The sequence below is a fragment of the Cibotium barometz genome, chromosome 13 (assembly GCF_041138505.1).
Source record: "Cibotium barometz isolate CiBa-2024 chromosome 13, ASM4113850v1, whole genome shotgun sequence".
NCBI classification, from domain to species: Eukaryota; Viridiplantae; Streptophyta; class Polypodiopsida; order Cyatheales; family Cibotiaceae; genus Cibotium; species Cibotium barometz.
The window spans coordinates 26,681,623-26,704,265 of NC_141058.1; the positions used below are offsets into that span (position 1 = coordinate 26,681,623).

Below are 22,643 nucleotides of genomic sequence, written 5' to 3' on the forward strand. Positions count from 1 at the left end.
GCTCCAAAAAGGATTTGGAATGCCATTATTGTGGCAAAAAGGGACACATTAAAAAACAATGCTACAAATGGAAAAATGATCAAAAAGAAAAGGGAAAAGGCAAAGACAAAGAGAAAGATGAAGCCAAAGATATAAAGCCAAAGGGCAAAAGTGGAGTCAAGATCGAAGAAATCAATGTGTCACATGCAGGTGGCAGTGAGGATGAGGTCCTCTTTACGTCTTCACTTGATGCCCATTTACTTCTTACAGGTGGTCATGGTATGCACTCATGGATCATTGATTCAGGTGCCTCCTTTCATGTCACAGGTTGCAGAGACTTGTTTGTCAGGTATACTGCTGGCAATGAAGGAGTGGTTTATTTGGGTGATAACCATGCATGCAAGATACTTGGCAGAGGTGATGTGAGGCTTGTATTTTCAGATGGCTCACAGCTTATGCTCCATGATGTCAGGCATGTGCCTGAGATCAAGAAGAATCTGCTTTCTACTGGACAGCTTGATGATGCTGATTATGTTACCACATTTGGTAGTGGAAAGTGGAAGATTAGTAAGGGCTCACTGGTTGTTGCCAGAGGCTCTAAGGTGGACACTCTTTATTTCATGCATGCAGGTGTTTGTCACCATGCTAATGTAAATGCAACCGAGCTGCCGGAAATTTCTATGTGGCATAGCCGGTTGGGACACATGAGTGTCAAAGGAATGGAGCAATTGTCTCGTTTGGGTTACTTGCCTTCTCTAAAGTTTTCAAGTTTTCAGTTTTGTGAGCATTGTATATATGGTAGGCAACTACAGTGCCCCCACAAGAAAGCTCTTGGACAGAAAGATGCTCAGTTAGAGCTTGTGCATACAGATGTATGTGAGATGCCTCAGCTTTCTTTGGGAGGGGCAAAATACTTTGTGTCCTTTATTGATGATGCCACACGTAAGGTGTGGGTCTATCCTCTTCGTTTGAAGAGCGATACATTCTCAGTGTTTGAGAAGTTTGTTGCTCTTGTTGAGAATCAAACTGGCAAAACACTGAAAGCTTTGCGTTCCGACAATGGTGGAGAGTACATGTCCAAACAGTTTCAGGACTTTTGTGATGCTAAAGGCATCAAGAGGGAGCTCTCTACTCCTTATGATCCTCCACAAAACGGGACAGCAGAGAGGATGAACAGGACCATACAGGAGAAGGTCCGTTCTATGTTGTCACATGCTGCATTACCTCATGGTTTTTGGGCTGAAGCTGTTATGACAGCTGTTCACCTTATAAACAGGTCACCTAACACGAGGCTTGGTGGGAAAGTGCCAGAAGAAGTATGGACAGGGAAGCCTCCGTCATACAAGCACTTGAGAGTGTTTGGTTGCGTTGCGTACGTGCACATACGCAGGGAAATGCGCACCAAACTTGATCCTAAGTCTCACAAATGCATATTCCTAGGATATGGTGACAGAGGTGAAATGGGGTATAGACTTTGGGATCCCATGAATAGAAAGATCATACGCAGCAATGATGTCATTTTTGATGAAACATGCATGTATAAGGAGCCTGCAAGGCAACAGGAGCCTGGCAGAGTCATCTTTGATGATGATGGACATCATGGACAACAACAAAGGGCTGTAAATCAGCCATTACAGCAGGAAAACCAGCCCTTAAATGGTGCTGAAAATGGTCCAAATGGACAGCCAGATATGGCAGAAGATATCCCTATGGATATACCACAGTTAGAGGATATACCGGGCATGATTTTTCAGCCTTATGGCATGGAACAGGAGCCACCAATGGGTGATATGCAGGCTGGACAGCAACCTGCAAATGATGGTCATTGGGTATGGAGGTCCACTAGACCCTCCAGAGTCCCTGACAGGTTTGTTCCAGGGGTTGACTATTTGATGCTTACTGACTGTAGGGAGCCCTCATGTTACAAGGAGGCTTTACAGAGGGCAGACAAGGCTCTTTGGGAGCGTGCCATGAAATCAGAGATGGATTCTCTGTATAAAAATGGAACTTGGAAGTTGGTGCCTTTGCCTGCAGGCAAAAAGGTTTTGCCATGCAAGTGGGTATACAGGCTCAAAGTTGCATCAGATGCAAAGCCAAGATACAAAGCCAGGTTAGTGGCTAAGGGCTTTAAGCAGGAATATGGTGTGGACTTTGATGAGATCTTCTCTCCAGTGGTCAAAATGACCACACTTAGAGCTGTGTTGGCTTTGGTTGCGCATGATGATCTGGACTTGATTCAGATGGATGTGAAGACAGCTTTTCTTCACGGTGATCTCCATGAGGAGATATATATGCAGCAGCCAGAGGGTTATGCAGTAAGTGGAAAGGAGAAGCTTGTATGCAAGCTGAAAAAGAGTCTTTATGGGCTCAAACAGGCACCAAGAGAATGGTATCATAAATTTGATACATTCATGAAATCTCAGAAATTCAGGAGAAGTGACATATATCACTGCTTGTACACCAAGAAAGCTTTGGATGGCAGTCTCTTGATTCTCATTTTGTATGTTGATGATATGTTGATTGCCGGGAAATCTCGTAAAGAGATGGATGCCTTGAAGCAGAAACTGCATCAAACCTTTGATATGAAGGATTTGGGTAATGCAAATCACATCTTGGGTATGCGGATACTTCGGGACAGAAATCAGCATGTGTTGTATTTGTCTCAGAAGGAATACATTGGCAAAGTCTTGCAGAGGTTCAATATGGACGGGGGGAAGAAGACTAGTACTCCTTTGCCTCCATATGTGAAACTCAGTGCTATGGACAGCCCACAGTCAGATAGAGACAGGGCTGATATGGCCAAGATTCCGTATGCTTCAGCTTGTGGCAGTCTCATGTATGCCATGGTTGCTACTAGGCCGGACATTGCATTTGCAGTGGGAGTGGTTTCTAGATACATGGCCAAAGACTAGTACTCCTTTGCCTCCATATGTGAAACTCAGTGCTATGGACAGCCCACAGTCAGATAGAGACAGGGCTGATATGGCCAAGATTCCGTATGCTTCAGCTTGTGGCAGTCTCATGTATGCCATGGTTGCTACTAGGCCGGACATTGCATTTGCAGTGGGAGTGGTTTCTAGATACATGGCCAACCCTGGCAAGAAGCATTGGGAAGCAGTGAAAGGTGTCATGAGATACCTGAAGGGCACACAGGATATGTGCATTTGCTTTGGCAAACAGGATGCATTAGTGCATGGTTACACGGATTCGGATTATGCCGGTCATCCAGATAACCGGAAGTCTACTACCGGTTATGTGTTTACATTCACAGGAGGTGCTGTGTCATGGATATCCAGGATGCAGAAGTGCACTGCCTTATCTACTACAGAGGCCGAGTATATTGCAGCCACAGAGGCTTGCAAGGAGGCATTATGGCTATCTCGGTTAGTGGTTGATTTGGGCTATACAGGGGATATTCCATTGTTGCATTGTGACAGTCAGAGTGCCATCCAGTTGGCAAAGAACCCTGTCTTTCATGCAAAGACGAAGCATGTGGATGTGAAGTATCACTTCATCAGAGAGGTGATAGAGAACAAGCAAATTCAGCTTGTTAAGATTCATACGGATGACAACCCGGCTGATCTGTTGACGAAGAGTTTGCCTCCGGAGCGGTTTGCTCATTGCAGACACTTGATGGGCATTGGATGAGGCCATTTTCAGCCTTGATATGGCCTTGTATATTATCATGTACATGCTGATTTTTCTTTTCCTTTACTTAAGGGCACTTTGCCTTTAGGTGGGAGGTTGTTGGGGTAAAGGCACTATGCCCACCCTTATAGTGTGTACAAGCCCATAAGTTATAGTACATAGTACACTTAGTACTTTTAATGTACTAAGTGCACTATGTGTACTAGTGCAATATACATGTGTGATAGGGGAGTCACACACTCATGCTATTGATGAGTTGACTTATCCCCACAACTCTCTCTCTCTCTCTTCCTTGCTTCTCTGTGTATGTCTCCCATGAATGAACTCTAAACCCTAATTCAGGTTTCTCCCCATCAGCCCTGTCGCCTCAAAGAAATCTCGAGTCACTCTGTCTCCAGCCTGTGTCCAAAAAGACGCCCGAGCATGGAATCGGAACTCCACCCTCCTCTCCTCGATGGATCTGATCTCAGTGCGAGCTGACTCCATCTGCTCTGAGATCCAAGGGCTCGTAGGATCCCTCTCCTGGAGTCTCTGGAGGGACGCTAGACTCCTCCGTAGGCTCCTCTCCTGCTCTCTGAAGGCCTCCAGCCGGTCCAAGGCAGCCTGTCTGAGCATCTGGCTGATCTCCTGCAAGCCACTGGCAAGATCGCTGGCTGCCGATCCTCTCCTGAACTGCAGCTCCTGCCAGACCTGCTCAACTCTGATCGCAATCTCGGGCTCCTCTATGAGACAATCTGGAATCCGGACGCTCTGGCCCTGCTCTCCTCTCGTGGGGTCCTCGATCTGGAGAAGCACTGGAAAGTGGTCTGAAAACGAGGAGCCTGCAAGTATGCCCACTGTGCCACCTCTATCACAGGCCCACTCATCAATGTAAAACCTGTCGATGCGGGAAAGGTTAACTCCTGTGGCCCGTCTATTCGAGCGCGAGAAAGATAGACTCCCCTGCAACCTGCCAAACTCCGGGAGAGTCCACGGATCCTGGCCTCTCACCTGTAGCACTAGTTCCTCCCAAGCAGCGAGCTCCGGCCCATGAATGGTCTCCTGGCTGCCCCCCATCCTGTCCTCTGCATCCTCCAGCATGTTGCAATCCCCTCCGAGGCACCAGTGGTCTGCCAAGGGGAGGGACTGCCTAATGGTGCTCCAGAACTCGGCTCTCCCGGTCGCCCCATCAGGGGCGTAGAAGTTGAGGAAGCCAATGCGGTCTTCCCCAACCCGAAGGATGATCCACTGCGCACGACCTTGGACCAGAATGCCAGAGTCCACAACCTCGGATAGAAGCTGCTCGCTGACTGAGATGCATACTCCACCCTGGTTCCCCTGGGAGCCATATGCCGGTGACCAAAAAGTGTGACTCCTGCCTGGCAAGATCTTCCCGCAGGTGCGGGTACGCCCGGCAGAAAGGTGGTGCTCCTGGATGAAAAGGATATCTATGGGTCCTCCAACGAGAGCCCTCTGGATCTCCTGACGAAGTCTGCCCCGACCAATGTAGCAGCGATGTCCACCGAGACCCTGGATGTTCCATGAGAGGATCCTCATGGATGAGCTATGGCAAGTGAAGCAGCCTCCACTGGCTCACCCCTCTCAGCCGGCCCGGATGATCTGCCCTCCACTCTGTGAGTCTTGGGCGCCGGCTTGGAGGGAGAATAATCACTGTCTGTCCAGGTGCGGAGTCTCTCCAAAAAGAGGGTGACCTGTCTCTGTGTCCAGCCCCACTCCGCCTTCGCCCTGTCCAGGGCATAGGCGTGAGACCAATCCTCTGCATATATGTATCTAAAGGTAGGCTGCACCCTCGGGGCGGCATGGAGGAGAATCAGAAGCACCGCCTCAACTGAGGTGTGGACCGGATCCGCCCGCCAGTCTCCTATACCAAACAAGCTCATGCGGGCTGAGTGTAGTCGGGTCTGCAATAGGTCCGTGAGCCCCAAGTCACTGAAGTGGTGGGAAAACTCCAGTATCTGATCACGCAAAACTTCCTCTACAGAGTTGCAATCCCAAGCTGTGTCTGGGGCAACACTGAGAGGAAAGGAGAAAGCCACCATGCTGCTCACCACAGAGGGAGAACGAGAGGGATGGCACACCACGCAAACTCGCAAGGGCGCGACCAGTGTCTCGAAAGGGCCAGCATCCAGCTGGAGGCACCTGAAAAAACCGTAATCCACTGGTAGCCCCATCACTCGCGGGGGCCCCCCAGGGGAGGCTGGAGAGAACTCTGTGGCGGGCGAAGCAAGGATCGCCATCTCCACCGGCCCGGAGTGGCGGTGGAACAGCCGTTGGACTGAGCTCTGGCCTACCCAGCTGCGCTGCCCCGGGGCAGTGGGTGGTCTGGCGAAGTATCCTGGAGAGGCCGAGGGAGGGATGGGGGCTCGCGGCGAGGAGGGGGGGGAGCGAGGAGAGGATGGAGAGGCATCTGCCAGAGGATAGGTGTCAGGGGGGGCCGCCGGGGGAGGAGGGAGGGGGGGGGCTGGGGGGGGGGGAGAGGGGAGGGTGGAAGGAGTGCTCTCCGGGTGGGGGGAAGGGGAGCCGGGGGGCGAAGAGTGCGGCCCGGGATCCTCAGGAATCTGCTCCAAGGAGGGGGCGGGGCCCCCCGCGGGGGGAGGCGGGAGCGGGGTCTCCACGTGGGAGGCTCCACCAGCGGCCTCAACGGGCACTGAGTCTGAATCCTCGTCCATCGGGGTGGGACCTGCTGGCCGCCTAACCCTGACAGGAGCATAAGTGCGGGTAGGTGCCTGTACGCCACCCGGAGTCGCCTGTCCGCCAGCCTGTGCTGCCTGCTGGATTCTGCGACGGTCCCTGCGGGCCGGGCGTTTCCGCCGGCGAACCTCTTGCCATCCGCCAGCCTCCTGGGACTGCGCGGCATCCTCCGCCGGGGCCTGCTCGTCAGATGATGGCGCCTGCTGTGGCGAGCCAGGGATGTCCGGTCTCTGAAGTGGATGGCCACCCCTTGGGACTCCTGCAGGGGGTCCAGAGGCGGCATAGCGTGAAGGATGAGTCCCCTTGCGGGGACAGGCGTGTGCGAGATGGCCCATCTCCCGACATGTGTAACACTGGCCGGGGAGGCCCGAATACTCCACGCGCTGTATCATATGACCTCCAGAAAGACAAGGGAGAAGGATCGTCTTCGGGAGGGACTCCGGTGACGGAACCACAACCCGAATGGCCGGGAGTCCTGCTGCCCGAGCAATCACTGAAGCCGCTGTCTGAGGCGTCTCCACCACCTGCCCGAACGCCTTGCCAATGGATGACAAGAGGGGCAAGTACTCCCTACGGAGTCCAGGAAAGCAGATAGTGACGGGGAAACCTGTCGCGCCTGCTAGCGGGTCAGAAGCGGGGTCGAAACCATGAGTCCATCGCGCCAGGAACGCCCGGGATGAGCGGAGGGCAATGGGGCTCCGAGCCAGCACCATCTGAGCTGCCTGTGGGGACTCGAAATCCACCTGGTAGTAGCCACGTCCCAAAAAATCTACGCTGACGATCTTGGCGGGCACGCCAACAAGGCTGCCTTGCAGAAGGTCGCGAAGCTCTCTCCGCATCGGACGGCTACCCACTATCTTGCAGACCAAGGAGGAGGCCTCAAGAGCGGAAACTGTGGAAACAAACAACTGAAGATCTTCAGCTGTGAACTCCAGACGGAGACCGGAATCGGCAGGGTTAGTCGGAGCGGCTTCCATGGAGTCCTCCAAAGGGAAAAAGCCAGAAACCGGGGTCACCAACGGGAGGGACACAGCCCTGCGAGGAAAAAAGGAGGTGGAGGGCTACAGGATAGCGGGAGCGGGGCGCGGGGGGGGGGGGGGGGGGGGGGGGGGGGGGGGGGGGGGCTATGGCGGGGAGAGAAGAGAGGCGGAAGGGAGGAGAGAGACGGCGGAGGGGCGAGAGGAGGGGGAGAAGGAAGGGAGGAGAGAGAAGGCGGAGGGGGGAGACGGAAGGGAGGAGAGAGAAGGCGGAGGGGGGAGAGGAGGCGGGGGAGAGAAGAGAGGCGGGGGAGAAGGAGGCGAAGGGGGTTAGAGAAGCGGAGGAAAAGATGACGGGGGAAGGAAGCAAGCGGCGGGGGGAATGGCGGGGACGGCAGGGTGGAAGGTGGCGAAGGAAGAGAAGGCGGGGGGAAAGAAGGCGGAAACGAGGAGGGAGGCGGGGGAGTGAAGGCGGGGGAGGACGTGAGGCAGAAGGCGGGGGAGAGAAGGCGCAATGCAGGCGGACTGGCGGGGGGAGAGGGGGGTGCGATGGCGAGAAGCAGCGCGGGGGGGGGGGGGGGGGTGGGGGGAGGAGGAGAAGCGGAGCTCGCAGGCGATTCACATTTGTTTCCTTAGAAGGATCTTATGTGCAGGGGGGGGTTCTCTTCCACAGAAGAAGACGGAAGTTTGCTCCAACATTGCCTCAGGAGGTTCAGAGTTTCAGGAACGACGGAGATGGTAGGTGAAAGGATTCCACAGACAGGTCAGGCGTGACTCAGGTATTTCCAAGCAGTTTTAGCAGCATTTGCCATTCAGTTCCCACGGTAGACAAGTCTTTGGCTCAAAGGATTCAACTCCTACAGTCGACCTCAATCCCGGTAGAAGAAGTCAGAAGGGGCCAGTGGTTTCAGTGGAGTAGGATCACCAGAGGAGTCGAAAGGTTGCCAGGTACACCACCTAGCAACAGTTTAGCAAAGGGGAATGTCACGTGTCCCAGGAGACAAGGGAAAGTCAGCGTTTCCTTCCCAGGAGACAGGGGAAAGTCAGTGGGACAGCAGTTCATCTAGCATATAGGCAGCATATTTAGCAGATAGGTCATCATTCCTACCTCCTACATAGAGGGAAGCCGGCATCGAAGGGTGGACCTCAGCATTGGAGCAAGGACCAGTCCTCATCTTCAGCATTCAGCCCATCCACCTCATCCCGAGAAGGATATTCGTCTAGGACAGCATCATAGATCTATTTAGATCTCATTGTAACCCATTCATCTAATATAGCTGCATTGCATTGCATTGACACTATTTGTCTATCTCTTAAGCATCATTAAGTGAAGTTTAGCTAGCCTAAGGTTGTGTTTACGATGGTCAATCTGCCACATGTCACATTGGTATGAGAGCGTTACAGGGTAACGAGCCTTACATCATTTTCATTTCATCAATCATTCAGTCAGACATCATGTTAATCGCTTCCGCACAGTTAAACCCAATTCTCAAAATCTTGCAAGCCATCCTTAGGGATTTTCCCTTAGGCATGCATTAGTAACCCATCCATGTGCATTCTTGCACAACATATAGGGTTGCACATGGCTTGCATAGCAGACATCTTAGTAGTCAGTCTTGCATCTGCAAGGCATACATGTTTACCCATGAATTCTCTGGGGAAGAATGACATCCATCATCAAAGGAGTACATAAAGTTTTGGGTTTCAACTGGCAGCAGAGCAGGGGGTTCTCTTCCAAAGAAGAAGACGGAAGTTTGCTCCAACGTCGCCTCAGGAGGTTTAGAGTTCCAGGAACGACGGAGATGGTAGGTGAAAGGATTCCACAGACAGGACAAGGGTGACTCAGGTATTTCCAAGCAGTTTTAGCAGCATTTGCCATTCAGTTCCCACAGTAGACAAGTCTTTGGCTCAAAGGATTCAACTCCTACAGTCGACCTCAATCCCGGTAGAAGAAGTCAGAAGGGGCCAGTGGTTTCAGTGGAGTAGGATCACCAGAGGAGTCGAAAGGTTGCCAGGTTTACCACCTAGCAATAGTTTAGCAAAGGGGAATGTCACGGGCACACCCATCAGGTGTACAAGTGGCATGGCATCATCAAGCATTAATCAGGACATTTAAGTATTATTCAGGCATATATCAGCATAAGCATGTATATGGGGGTGTTTCAACACCAACATCAGTACCTTAGCCTTCATAAGCATATAAGGCATTTAGTTGCATCAGGTCGGGGTTGTTAGCACCAGCCGACAGCATGGTACGGGCAGCTGACAGCCTTCTAGGCATTTATGACAAGTCGTGAGCATCTGGGGGCCTGGCTGACTGTAGCAAACTGGCCGACCAGCAGCCATGTTCCCCTATAAATAGAAGCGCATCCATTCAGTCCATCAGATCTCAGTTCAGTTCATAGATCATCCATTTCCTCAGTGTTTCCTTCCCAGGCAACAAGGAGAGCATCAGTTCAGCATCAGTACATCAGCGTTTCAGCATACAGATAGCATGCGTTTCAGCATACAGATAGCATCGCATCAGTTCCAAGCATTCCCTTCAGCGTTTCCTTCCCAGGAGACAAGGGAAAGTCAGTGGGACAGCAGTTCATCCAGCATATAGGCAGCATATTTAGTAGATAGGTCATCATTCCTACCTCCTACATAGAGGGAAGCCGGCATCGAAGGGTGGACCTCAGCATTGGAGCAAGGAACAGTCCTCATCTTCAGCATTCAGCCCATCCACCTCATCTCGAGAAGGATATTCGTCTAGAACAGCATCATAGATCTATTTAAATCTCATTGTAACCCATTCATCTAATATAGCTGCATTGCATTGCATTGACACTATTTATCTATCTCTTAAGCATCATTAAGTGAAGTTTAGCTAGCCTAAGGTTGTGTTTACAACGGTCAATCTCTCACATGTCACATTGATCATGAGCATTTCTTGGTTGCCCCACTTAATGGATGCGATGTATTGCTTGGCAAGCCATGGCATCATAGGCTTGAGCCCTGCAAAGAGTACAAGACAAACAGGATTTCCCTTATGCATAGAGGCCGCATGCATGTTATTGATGCTGGCAAGGAAGGGGATTCTATCCCAGTTGTATCTCACATCCAGATTAATAAAGCAATGAAAAAGAGTCTTTCTGCGTACTTGGTTTTTGTTCGTGATAGCATTGAACCAAGTCATTAAAATGTGGATGCTGAATTTTCTTCATGCATACAAAGATTGTTTTGCTGATGCATTGTCTGGTGAACTACCTCCTCAAAGACGCGAGGATCATCGCATGGATCTTGTGCCAGGTAGTTCTCCACCTAACAAACGTGCATATCGTGTGAGTGCCGCACAACAAGAAGAGATCATGAAGCAGGTTAATGAGCTTTTGGAGAAAGGTTTGGTTCAGCCAAGTTCCTCCCCTTATTGCTCTCCCATGCTTGTTGTTCAAAAGAAAGATGGGTCATTTTGCATGTGTGTGGATTATAGAGCTCTAAATAAGCTCACCATCAAGAATAGATTTCCAATCCTGCGTATTGATGACATTCTGGATAAGCTTGATGGCTCGGCTCGTTTCAGCTGTATTGATTTGAAGAGTGGTTATCACCAGATACGAGTGGTGCCACAGGATATCCACAAAACTGCATTCAGGACAGCTTTTGGATTGTATGATTTTTTGGTGATGCCTTTTGGTCTCACCAATGCCCCAGCCACATTCAATCGTATGATGGATAGGATATTCCGACCCCATGGAAAATTCACAGGTGTATTCTTTGATGACATCTTGGTTTTCTCCAAGAATGAGCAGGGGCATAGGACTCATTTGGCCACAGTGTTTGAAGAGTTGCGGAAGCATAAACTCTTCATTAATGCCAAGAAAAGTGAGTTCTTTCTTTCAGAGATACACTATTTGGGTCACATTGTATCCAAGGATGGTGTAAGAATGGATCCTGCCAAGATTGAAACCATTCGGATTTGGCCAGAGTTGCAAAATGTATATCAAGTATGTAGTTTTGTGGGGTTATGTTCATATTACAGGCGCTTCATAAGGCATTTTGCTATGATTGCCACCCCTCTACATGATCTCACGAAGAAGAAAGCCACTTTTAAATGGACCCCAAAGGAGCAAGATGCTTTCTTGCAACTCAAGAATGGTATCGTATGTGGACCCGTATTGATTGTTCCCGACTTGCAAAGGTCATTCATAGTGGAATGTGATGCTTGTGGCGATTGTATAGGGGCTGTCCTAAATCAAGAAGGTCATGCAGTTGCATATGAGAGCCGTCGGTTGCATGATGCGAGCTTCATATGGATATCTATGAGAAAGAGCTCTTGGCTGTAATTCATGCCTTAAAGATATGGAAACATTATCTTCTTGGGGCTGAATTTGTAGTCAAGACAGATCATCAAAGCTTGAGATACTTTCTATCTCAAACAAAGCTTTTGGAGAAGCAAATGAGAATGGCAAACTTGGCAAACTTTCTTTCCATGTTTCATTTTCAGATTGTACATACTCCGGGAAAGAAAAATGTGGTGGCAGATGCATTATCTAGGAGGCCTTATGTGGCTGCAGTTTCAGTGGCCTCTCATGGGGACTTATCTGCCATGCGAGATTTGTATCATTTGCATGCTGATTTTTGCCATATATGAATTGATTTGATGGCTGGTCACTCACATGCCTCTTATGTGATCAAAGAGGGTTATCTTACGAAGGATAACTGCTTATGTGTGGTAAAGGATATGCCTCCAAAGGTTATGGAGGAATGCCACGCTCCACCTTATGCTGGTCATAGAGATATCATGCCTTCTACAGGCATGATTGAGATATATTTCTTTTGGCCAAGCATGCGTAAAGACATTGAGGCATATGTACGTGCATGTCTTACTTGCCAAAAGGTGAAATTTGACAGGCAAAAGCCTCCAGGTTTGCTTTAGCCATTGCCTATTCTCTTGCAGCCATGGGAAAGTATTACTATGGACTTTATTATGGACTTGCCTCGATCCCAGCATGGGAATGATGCTATTTGGACCATTGTGGACAAGTTTAGCAAGCAAGCTCACTTCTTGCCTGTCAAGAAAACCATTAAAGTTGATCATATGGTGAAGCTTTTTCTTGCTAACATCTTTAAGCATCATGGTATGTCTAAGTTCATTGTTGGGGATAGAGATCCCAGGACGACGAGCCTCTTCCGGAGGGCTTTATTTCATAACATGGGCACTAAACTTGAGTTTTCATCATCTTATCATCCCCAAACGGATGGCCAAAGTGAAGCTGAAAATTCAGCCGTGTTGGATTTGTTGAAGTGTTATGTGGCAGATCAAAAGACGCATGGAAGAAGTATCTTCCAATTGTAGAGTTTGCCTTCAACAACACAGTTCATGCCTCCACGGGAAAGGCCCCGTTTGAGATTATTTATAGCAGAGTGATCTTGCCACCCATCCTTCGTACAAAGGATGAGATTTTTGCAGCTGATGAGTATGTGCGTGACTTGGATGCAGCCTTTGCTTAGGTGCGGACAGCCATTGCAAGGTCACAAGATAAGCGAAAAAGGGTTGCTGACAAGCATAGAAGAGACATGCAAGTCAAGGAAGGTGATTGGGTATTGTTGAAATTTGAGAAAGCTAGGCTTCGGAAGAGGCCAGGACGAGAGGGATCATATCCAAAGCTTTCTACTCGATATTATGGACTCTTCAAAGTGACTGACAAGATCAATGAAGTGTCCTTCAGGCTTGCTTTACCCAGCCATTGGAAGATTCACAATGCTTTTCATGTGAGTCTTTTGCGGAAGTATGTGGGGCCAGATACAGAGGAGCTTGTCATAGAAGATCCGCCAGAAGTTGATGAGCTTGAGGAGATCCTTCAGCCAGAGCAGATTGTATTTCACAAGGACAGAAAGTTACCACATGGGAAGCTTTCTAGGAGATACCTTTTGAAATTTAAAAATTATTTACCAATTGATGCAAAGTGTGTAGATGAGGATTATTTTGCTGACGACCCTCAGCTTCTACAGGCATATCTTGAAGCTTTTCAGTTGAGGTTAACTGTTTAGAAGCCCGGGGGGATGTCACCATTTGGTCCATCTCCATTTGTGGAGCCACTTCTATGGGACTGTCACTCCATAGAGCAGCTAGATTTGTGCCATGTTCACATGGGGCCAGGCCAGTGTCCCATGTGAAAGGGCCAGTTTTATGGTGTCACATGGACGGGCGCCAGATCAGTGCCACCCGTGTGCGACCAGTGCTGCGTCACATGGACGGGAACCAATTTCGTGTCACCCGTGTGTGATTTGCTTCGTGCTGTATGGACGGAAGCCTGTTGGTGCCACTCGTGTATGGCCAGGATGGTGTCTTTCCTATGGGACTGTCACTCCATAGGAAGACCAGGACATATTTATTTATATTTGTCGCACCAGTTTTTTGCCCAACAGGAACCTCTTGTATAAGTTTCATGGAAGGGAGATTTTGTCCATTATTTGTATACATGCATTTATGCCTGCATGCATAAATTTGTTTTTGCATGACTTGTTTGCGTGTGTTTGCCTATTATGCCGTGCCAGTACATTGGACGGGGACGCTCCCAGTGTACCGTGGAATGCTGTTTGCTGACTTGGTGGTGTGGTGTGTGAACAGGTGGTAAGTATTTTCATTTTGGCCTTTTTAAAAGGTAAAATCCATAAACTATGGTTAACTTTAATGTTTATAAGCTAATGTGTTCACACACATTTTAAAAAGAGACTGAACATTTTCTTTTGATGGTGTCCATAGTATTAAATTGGTCTTAAGGCTTTATAACCTTCAAAAAAAGTATTGCATGAAATATTAATATTTTATGCCCCACGTGGGTGGTGGCTGAATTTTTCTCTCCATCGCCTTGTATTCTACTCCATTTTTGTACTCGCCTGCTGCCCACCTGAATGGAACAGGCTACCTGTGTGCTGTATGGCTGAAGTACCTGCTGTACCTGCCTCCCACTTGCACACGTGTGCTGTAAGGCTGCTGAAAACTCTACCTGCCTGCTGTGAACCAGCCTGTACTTGCTGCCCATGTACTAAATCTGCAAGTACAGCACCTGATGTACCTGCTGCAAAATCTGAATAGCACTTGGCTGGTTGTACTTGCACACGTGTGGAGCATCTAATATACCTACTGTACCTGCATAGTACCTGGCTGGTTGTACCTGCACACGTGTGAAGCATTTAATGTATCTGTTGTACTGGTTGCAAGTACAGTACTAGTTGTACTTGCACACGTGTGAAGCATTTAATGTACTTGCTGTACCTGTTGCAAGTACAGAACTTGAATACTATCTGGCTGTACCTGATGTGCCTGATTGTACCCGTTACAAATTGTACCTGTTGTACTTGGATTGTACTCACTGTACCAAGTGTCCTTATATTTTCTCATTTGTGTAATTCTGAAATTTGTTAATTTAAATTCAAAGAATTCTTTAAGTTGTGTAGTGCAGGAGCAAAGCATGTATACGCTGACCATGCTCAGGAATGTTCTTCCTGGTGTGGTCAGTATATTTTCTTGTGTGTTGTTGTTAACCGCGCTCTCAAAGCTTCTGAGAGCCAGTGAAGGTTTGACTCACCAGGGAATTTAGGAGCAAAGCTCATTGGGCAGAACCAGGTCATGCTTCCTCCGCGATGTACCCCTTGGCTTGTGTTAGTACGGGCGTGCCTGTTGGTGCACGGTCTCGGAAGACCAATGAAAGGCAGGTGTCGACCTAGTGAAGGTGGGAATGAGCCTGATATTTGGGGCTACTCCGACCAACACCTCTTCATCAACTTGAACCAGTTTTTTTTGGTTGTTTTCACTCCCTTGTGGAGAAATCTGGCATGTCAGGCCTGTGACACTTGTACAAATATAAATACTCCAAGAAGTACAAAAAGTATTGAGGGGGGGGGGTGGTAGCCCTTTCCGGCCCCAGTGCTGGTGTCATTTGTATTTTAAGTATTTCCGTATTTGTGTTGCTGATGTTGTTTCCATTGCTTAATAACAGTTAAATTAAGTGTTCTAAATATGTGTATATTGTCTTCCGATTTGTAGGCCTCCTGTAGGGAGCGGTCACAACAAGGGTCATTTTTCATGCATTTAGAGATAGGGGATGCAGAGCCAAGACCAAGGACATGCAATGTGACATTTGGATCAGCAAGTACACCTCCATATCATAGGTTTTCATCAATGTAGAGGAGAGCCGTAAGCATTAGTTTATGCATTGCATAAGTTCATGCACATCATTCAAGGCTTAAGATCTGATTTGGATCTTTGCCAATCATCGTAAATACTCATTGCTTCAATATAGGAGTAGGTTAGGAAAACAGTCTCTCTCTTCTCGTTCTCTCTATTGCTCTCTGTCATCATTGTGCGTGTGACTAGCGTTAATCTTTGTTGCTTAGCATTGACCATCATTAATTTGCTTCCACATAAGTTAGCGGTTTCACAATGGCCATCTGAAAAGGTGTTATGAGTACTGAATGCACCATTATGTCAACATGTGACCATTCACAATTTTTGAATTCTTAAAAATAACTACTTACAACCATGTTTGGATTTTAACTTCATAATCTTAATTTTGTTCCAGGTAGAAAATGGGAAGCTTGTCGTAAATGGTATTGTGAGAGAAGAAGACTTCATTGCAGAGCCACCGACTTATGACATGAGTGCAATCGTATGATTCTTGCTCCATTCACACCACTTAGTTTCATACCAGATGTTTTCAAAGTTTTGTTCTGGTTGTCTAAATTCTATTCATGGATTTTGTGGTTTTCTCCTCATCATAGTTTTGGGAAACGGCACAAACAAGGGATTTTTGGGTGGCTGTTTAACAACCCTCCTCCCTGCAGTTGTCGGTGCCATTTCCTGACGTTTCTTGCAAAACCCCACTGTCAGTTCGATATTAGCTTCTCTTTTTGTTCCCTGTTCTCACCAATCTCTTTTCAGCCAGTCTCCCTCCAATTTTCTTACATCTCCATGTGTTTCTCTACTTCTCCCTCCCTCTTATTTTGCATTTTCCTAGCTGATGTGGCATTTTCCTGTTTCTCCCACTCATAAATGTCTATTCCATTTCCCTGTTTCCATAACTCTGCTCCTTACTGGCAATATGTATGTGGTCTTTGGATGAGTTTTAGTAGACTCTAGTAACAAAATAACCTGTGAGTATCAAGATATTAACACCCTGGGTAAATGCTGCAGCTTGTGCCCAAAGGTTACGTGTTTGTCATGGGAGACAATCGCAACAATAGTAATGATTCTCACATATGGTAATATGGGAGTAAGCAGCAAGAACATTGTTTGTACTAAGGGATTGATGAAGCAAGTTTATGAACTTACAAGCCCTTTTTATCGTCATGCCAGGGGACCTTTGCCTGTGAAGAACATACTTGGGAGGTCTGTGCTACGATATTGGCCTCCAACCCGTGCGGGATGCACAATTTGAAAACCAGGATTCAGGTTTGAGTAAACAGTATGAAGACCATTTTAAACACTGTTCATACACACTTTCGGGGAAGCTTGATCTCTTATACAGAGATATCAGACAGCCTTTCAAGGCAATAAACATGCCCCAAAGATCACAGCCAAGACTGTAAGAAGAGGGATACATTGGTCAAAGCAGAACAGAATAGATAAAATCTGCACTAATAGGTACAAAATTGAGCTCATGTCCAGAAATCCACATGTCGTGAGTTGCTGGTTTTGAATAGATGTCAAAAGGCTGAAGGTGAATAAAATTTATTTTAAGTTTCTTGGGAGTTGGCAGCAAGCTTCTAGATGAAATCCCTGCAGCTCTGCAATATCAGAATCCACAGGGTCCTGCTAGCTCCCACTATTATAGCACCAGATTTCTTTTTTACAGATGTGAGGGTTTGAACTCATAACCTTTTGGGTAAGATGGGCCATGAGCTAATCATTCGAGCAAGAGCCTTAGATGGAGCTTATGACCTTTTGGGTAGGGCTAACCACTCGGTCAAGAGCCCCAACAAGAGCCTGTGGGCATTATAACCTTGGTGGGCTTGTTTGTAGTTGTAGTACAGTTCATATAAATTGATGCTACCTTATTTTAGAGTTTTGTGCGTTTTTTGAATGCACCTATTTTGAGAATCCATATGGTGCTTAGCTTGAACACAAGCTGCTTTTGGTCTTACAAAGTAAGATTATAAATATTGTCCTTTAATCGATGTTGTAATGTGCAATATCAAAGTATCTGAACAAATGAGTGCAAGTGCGAGAGAGTGAGTGAGAGCAATTATATTGCTTTGTGATAGCCAAATTGTCCTAACAATTGTACTTAAGTGAAATGCTAAACAAGAGAAGTGGCCTTTACTATGCTTGTACAGTAAGGACTAGAAATGCGAAGTCAACGAATTGAGGTCAATGGTGTGTATTCTCAATTTTTGCAATGTGCAAGTGTCGTTTCATTTCATCGTATTTAGAGCTTTGTATCTGTGGATTCCATTAATGGGTAACAACAGTGCACACTTTTTTCTTCTGAACACACAATTAGTATGTGTACATGTGTGTGTAGAGTTGGCACATTTCCTCTCCAAATTGAAAGACCAAGGAATGTGTCCTTCGGCGGAAGAATACATATACAGTGTAATCTGTGGTTTTTATGTTCTGCGAGTGGGGTTTTTTCAACGAATTGATTTCAGAGCTTTGTAGTTTGCGGATTCTGGTAATGTGTAGCAAAAGTGTACATAAGCATTCATGCAATTAGTACATGCATATTTGTATAAATTATTTATATATATAATACATATTCTAGTAATGTGTAGCAAAAGTGTACATACACATACATGTAAACACACAATTAGTACATGTATATGTGCATAAATTATTTATGTATAATACGATCACACTTTTCATGTGGATGGAGGGTTGGCACCTCTATAAGGTGAGTTGTTTTTGCGTCCATTGCTTACAGGCGGTTGGGAAAACCGTCTCAAAGAGAAGAAAAAGCCAGAAAAAAATCGTCTTCCTTGGACACTGTTTGAAAATGGTGTCACCACCATCATCAGCATATGATAACCATTATTATTAATTGCTTAATTGTATAAAGCAAGCATGCAAATCCTTGCTTTATAAGCATACCTTCTTCTGTTGGGGTTCGCGTACGTTCCAGAATATGGAGCTCTTGATGATGCCCACTCCATTTTGCTTGGCTTTTGAGATAGGTCGTCCCACCGGTGTAAGCACACAAGAGACACAGGGAGTCTGAGAGAGAGAGAGAGAGAGAGAGAGAGTGTGTGTGTGTGTGTGTGTGGGTGTGTGTATTCGTTGACCTCTTGTGTAGAGCACATATTTTCTCTTGCACCCACCCTTTTTTTTTTTTTGGGCTTGCTAGTGTAAGTTTACACACATAATTATGTGTGCAAAATGTTTTTTTTTTGATAATGAACGTTATATTAAGAAAAGAATGCTTAATTAAGGTCAAAATCTTTCTATTCGAATCTTTAAAAAAATATTTTGACATGTTTCCTTTTCCATAGCCTTTGCTATTTTTCTCCCATTTTTATTTTTCTCTCAGCCTTCATCTCTCTCTCTCTCTCTCCACCTTCGATCTATTGTTTGAAATAATTTGTCCTCGTTTGCAAGAGATAGAGATAGTGTGTTGCTATGATATCGCAAGGGGTTGCAAGAGATAATCTCTCTCTCTCTCTCTCACACACACACACACACACACACACACACACATCAAAGAACAACGATCCTCTTTCTCTCTCTTGATCTTCCCATTTCTTCTCTATGTAAACACTCTACTCTTTAGGTAGACACACTCTCTCTCTTGCAGACGAGGAGGTGGATGAGGAGTTTGTTTTTGCACGAAAGGGGTGTCGAGCCCATAGGAGTAGAGGTTGTCTTCATCCTAGGTAGGAGGAAGGGGAGGTAGAGGTAAAGGCGGTGGCAGTGGGAGGAGGCTAGTATCACCCAACCTTAGGTAGATTACCTAAGGTCTTGTATTAAATAATGCCACGTCAATGGCATTATTTAATACAAGGTAAACATTGTGTGAATATACAAGATAAAAGTAAACTATATTAACCAAAGACAAGCATTAGCTTTCTTCATGCATAGCTGCTTGCTAGTAAGTCAATATAACACATATAAAAGTAACCTATGCTTGAAGCCTTCAAACAAACACAACAGATGGGATCGATAGAATTCTATTAATAAGGCACAAGGTAGAACATGTAGCCTATTTTGGTCCTTGAGGTCACATAGGCTTAATCCATGGAATATTTAGGACATAGACTCCCATTGGAAATCTATCAAAGGAGAGCTTTATGTATAGGATCACTATGATGGACATGCACATGTTATGTCATATCATGTCTTACTTGAAAAAACCTTCATTGATATCGAGCTCTCATAACTTGTGTACTTGTGTAAGCGACAATGTCTAACCTATTAACATTTAACTTCATGAATTTCTAATATAAACATTATTGAGCTTTAAGTGTCTATAATATTAACTAGACAAAGATATGTCGATGCTTCTTTAAAAAGATTGTGCTATGTTAACTATGTTGGTGTTTTTGGAAATCCTTCATCTTAGTCTCCTTCAATATATTTCCTTGTTCTTTAACAGATTGAAACATTTAATTCATTGTATCATCCCTCGATGGCTCCTTTTCTCCCACAAATTCATAGTTATGCTAAAAAAGAGCTCTTATTTCTAGCAAGTCCGATCCAACACAAAGACAAACAAAATGAGGATGGTTGGAGAGAGAGAGAGAGAGAGAGAGAGAGAGAGAGAGTTGATACACTCATTGTTAAAGATAAGAGATTACCTTAGCCTACATTGTAAAAGTGTCGGTTAGTGCTTTGTCGTAGAGCTGTGCAAATGCAATTTCCCGATGTGGGTGTGCTAGGTCCTCTATCGCATCCTCACTCTCGTCACGCTAGAATACTTCCATGGCTATGGGGTATGGAGGTAGAGCTTCACCCACCTTGATGGAGGTGAGAAGCACATTGGGCTACACTATGGATTTATCACACGAGGTGGGTAGAGAGGAGAAGCTCATACAAGAGAGATTCTACAATCTAGAGAGATTCTCATGCATCCATTAAGCAGGCAAGATTCCATAGACAAGCAAGAGGGTAGGGAGAAGAAAGAGAGTTCAAAAATATTGTATTATAACGGAATGAATGTGTATTACTCAATTTCAAAAATTGACTTACAAACAAATGGCTACCTTTCACACTAGGCCTAATAAAAATTAAAAAAAGTCCATGGCCACTAGTTCTAGCCTTAAGCTAGTATGTAGACAAAATTTTTGACTTCCCTATTTGGCATTAAGGTCAAGGTATGGTTGCTTCATAAAGTTCAATGTTGTCTTACAAAAAATAGGCTTCTATTACCTGGAGGTAAGATGGACAAATACCTTACATTAGGTTGGATAGGTGAAACCATGTTAACCAAGGAAGTGGTTAACATACCCCCTTCCCAATTGAGACTACCTACTTGGGTCTCCAAGCTTGGGTGGTGTAGATGCTATCAATTCCAGAGAGATGTGGATGGTCAAATATGTAATCTGTGAAAAGATCAATCCACATGCTTTGGGACCTATTGGAGATAGAGTTTGGTTGGCCCTTGAGTTAGGAAGCATGTCAAGGCTGCATATGGTGTAGTTATGGTATAAAAACTGCTTGATACAAGGCCTCATATTTGGGTGTGTGAGCTGTTTCGGCGCATACAAAGAAAGAGGGACGATGCTTTGCTTTACAAATTCATGCGCCAAGGCCACCTTCATTTGATTGGCAATGATTAATGGTGGTCCAAAATTGTTTGGCTCATTAAGGTAAGATTTCCATATCTGAAGGTGGCACTAGAGATTGGGCTTCTTCATTTGCATGTTGCATCTTTGGTGGTGGGGTTCTTTTGTTGTGATGATAAAGTTGGACAAAGAAGTAGCAAATGGTCTATTGGAGACTATAGTAGTTTTCTATGTAGATCTTTGCATCTTCCTGCATAATCAAAGATTGCATAATCAAAGAGGATCCAAGTGATGGGTCATACCATGGATTAGACTTTCACCCACACCATACCCACCCATGCAGAGATGTACTTAGATAGCTGCTGATGAGGCTTGGTGTAGGTGCTAGCTATTCTGAGTTGCCTATGTATGCAAGATGTGCTTGTACTACGCACACAACCCTTATGAGTGATGTAGGGATCGTGCATGGATTGTAAGGGTTGTAGGTGTGTCCATGTATATTCTCCTTCATGTGAAAGATCCAATATTGTGCGTTCTTTGACTCTTATTTATATTTTCTTTGACATTTTATCACTTTGGTTGAGAGAAAGTTAAGGGGCTTTTTTATGTCGAGGCTTGTCATTTTTGAGCGTTTAGTGGTTGTGCTAACAAGATTGGGTTGTCAAAAAGAATGGTAGAATTACCAATTGTCCATGCACCAGTTGAAGGACTCTAGCAATGCGGTTATATACCATGAACCAGGCTTTTCCCTACCATGTCCCTAGTATGTTTATGGCAAGGGTGGTATGGTGCATGCAGCCTTTGTAGTACTTTGGGGCCAAGCGAGTGACAAACAATTCATTACCATCAAGCTTTTCAATTATAGCTACTCTTAAGTTGGGGATCATGAACTCCCAAGACATTACTGCCTCAAGTCTATGCACCATCTTAAAGGGCATGCAATCAAATAACTTTATATGATACGTGATAGGCCCATAAAGCTAATTTGTTTCATGAAGCTCTTGCTTCAGCCCATTTAGTTACATAATCTATGGCAACAATGATGAAGTATGCTTGTGTGCCGCCACGTGTGCAGCAGGACTAATAGGGACAATGAAATCTAAGCCCCATTTTTCAAAAGGCTAGTTGACTCTAACAAGATGCAATGGCATCATGTCCTTCTTCTATGGCTTGGCACAACGTTGGTACTCATCACAACCTTTTATAAATAGTGTGCAGTCCTTAAAAAGTGTGGGCCACTAGTACCCTGATTGGAGTATTTTCTTGGCAGACCCAGTGATCTTCGTCACAAAATGTCCACCTGCTACCCCCTGGTGTGTTTGTTCTAGGATCATGAGATATTCATCCTCTTGTGGGAAACATCTAAGAATATTATCCTTACCTCTTCTATAAAGACTTATGGCAATTAGTTAGTAAGGATCACTCTCTTTTAGCAACCTTACTAAATCTTTCCTCAATTCCTTTCCTTATGGAAAACCCTTAGCTAAAAAGTTAATGATTTTCTCGCTCCACTTTGAATAGCCTCTACTTTGAATAGTGTAGCATTTGGTAAATCATCATCAACTCCATTTGGCGCTTCACGATTAGGTATGTGATATAAATGATCAGCCAACCATGACATGTTTCTTGCCAGGCCTCACAGCCATT

At 45.9% G+C, this 22,643-nt stretch overlaps 1 protein-coding gene across 2 annotated transcripts in view; it reads left to right on the plus strand.

The window, feature by feature from the left end:
- LOC147632544 (uncharacterized) overlaps positions 1-17,491 on the plus strand; it is a 45,005-nt gene extending 27,514 nt beyond the window's left edge. For both annotated transcript variants that reach the window (XM_086807315.1, XM_086807316.1), the window contains exons 4-6: positions 15,863-15,949; positions 16,474-16,541; positions 16,636-17,491. In XM_086807315.1, coding sequence (XP_086663441.1) covers positions 15,863-15,949; positions 16,474-16,541; positions 16,636-16,717 — 237 coding nt within the window. In that variant the 3' untranslated portion in view covers positions 16,718-17,491. The remainder of the gene's footprint in view (positions 1-15,862; positions 15,950-16,473; positions 16,542-16,635) is intronic.
- Positions 17,492-22,643: the final 5,152 nt, after the last annotated feature.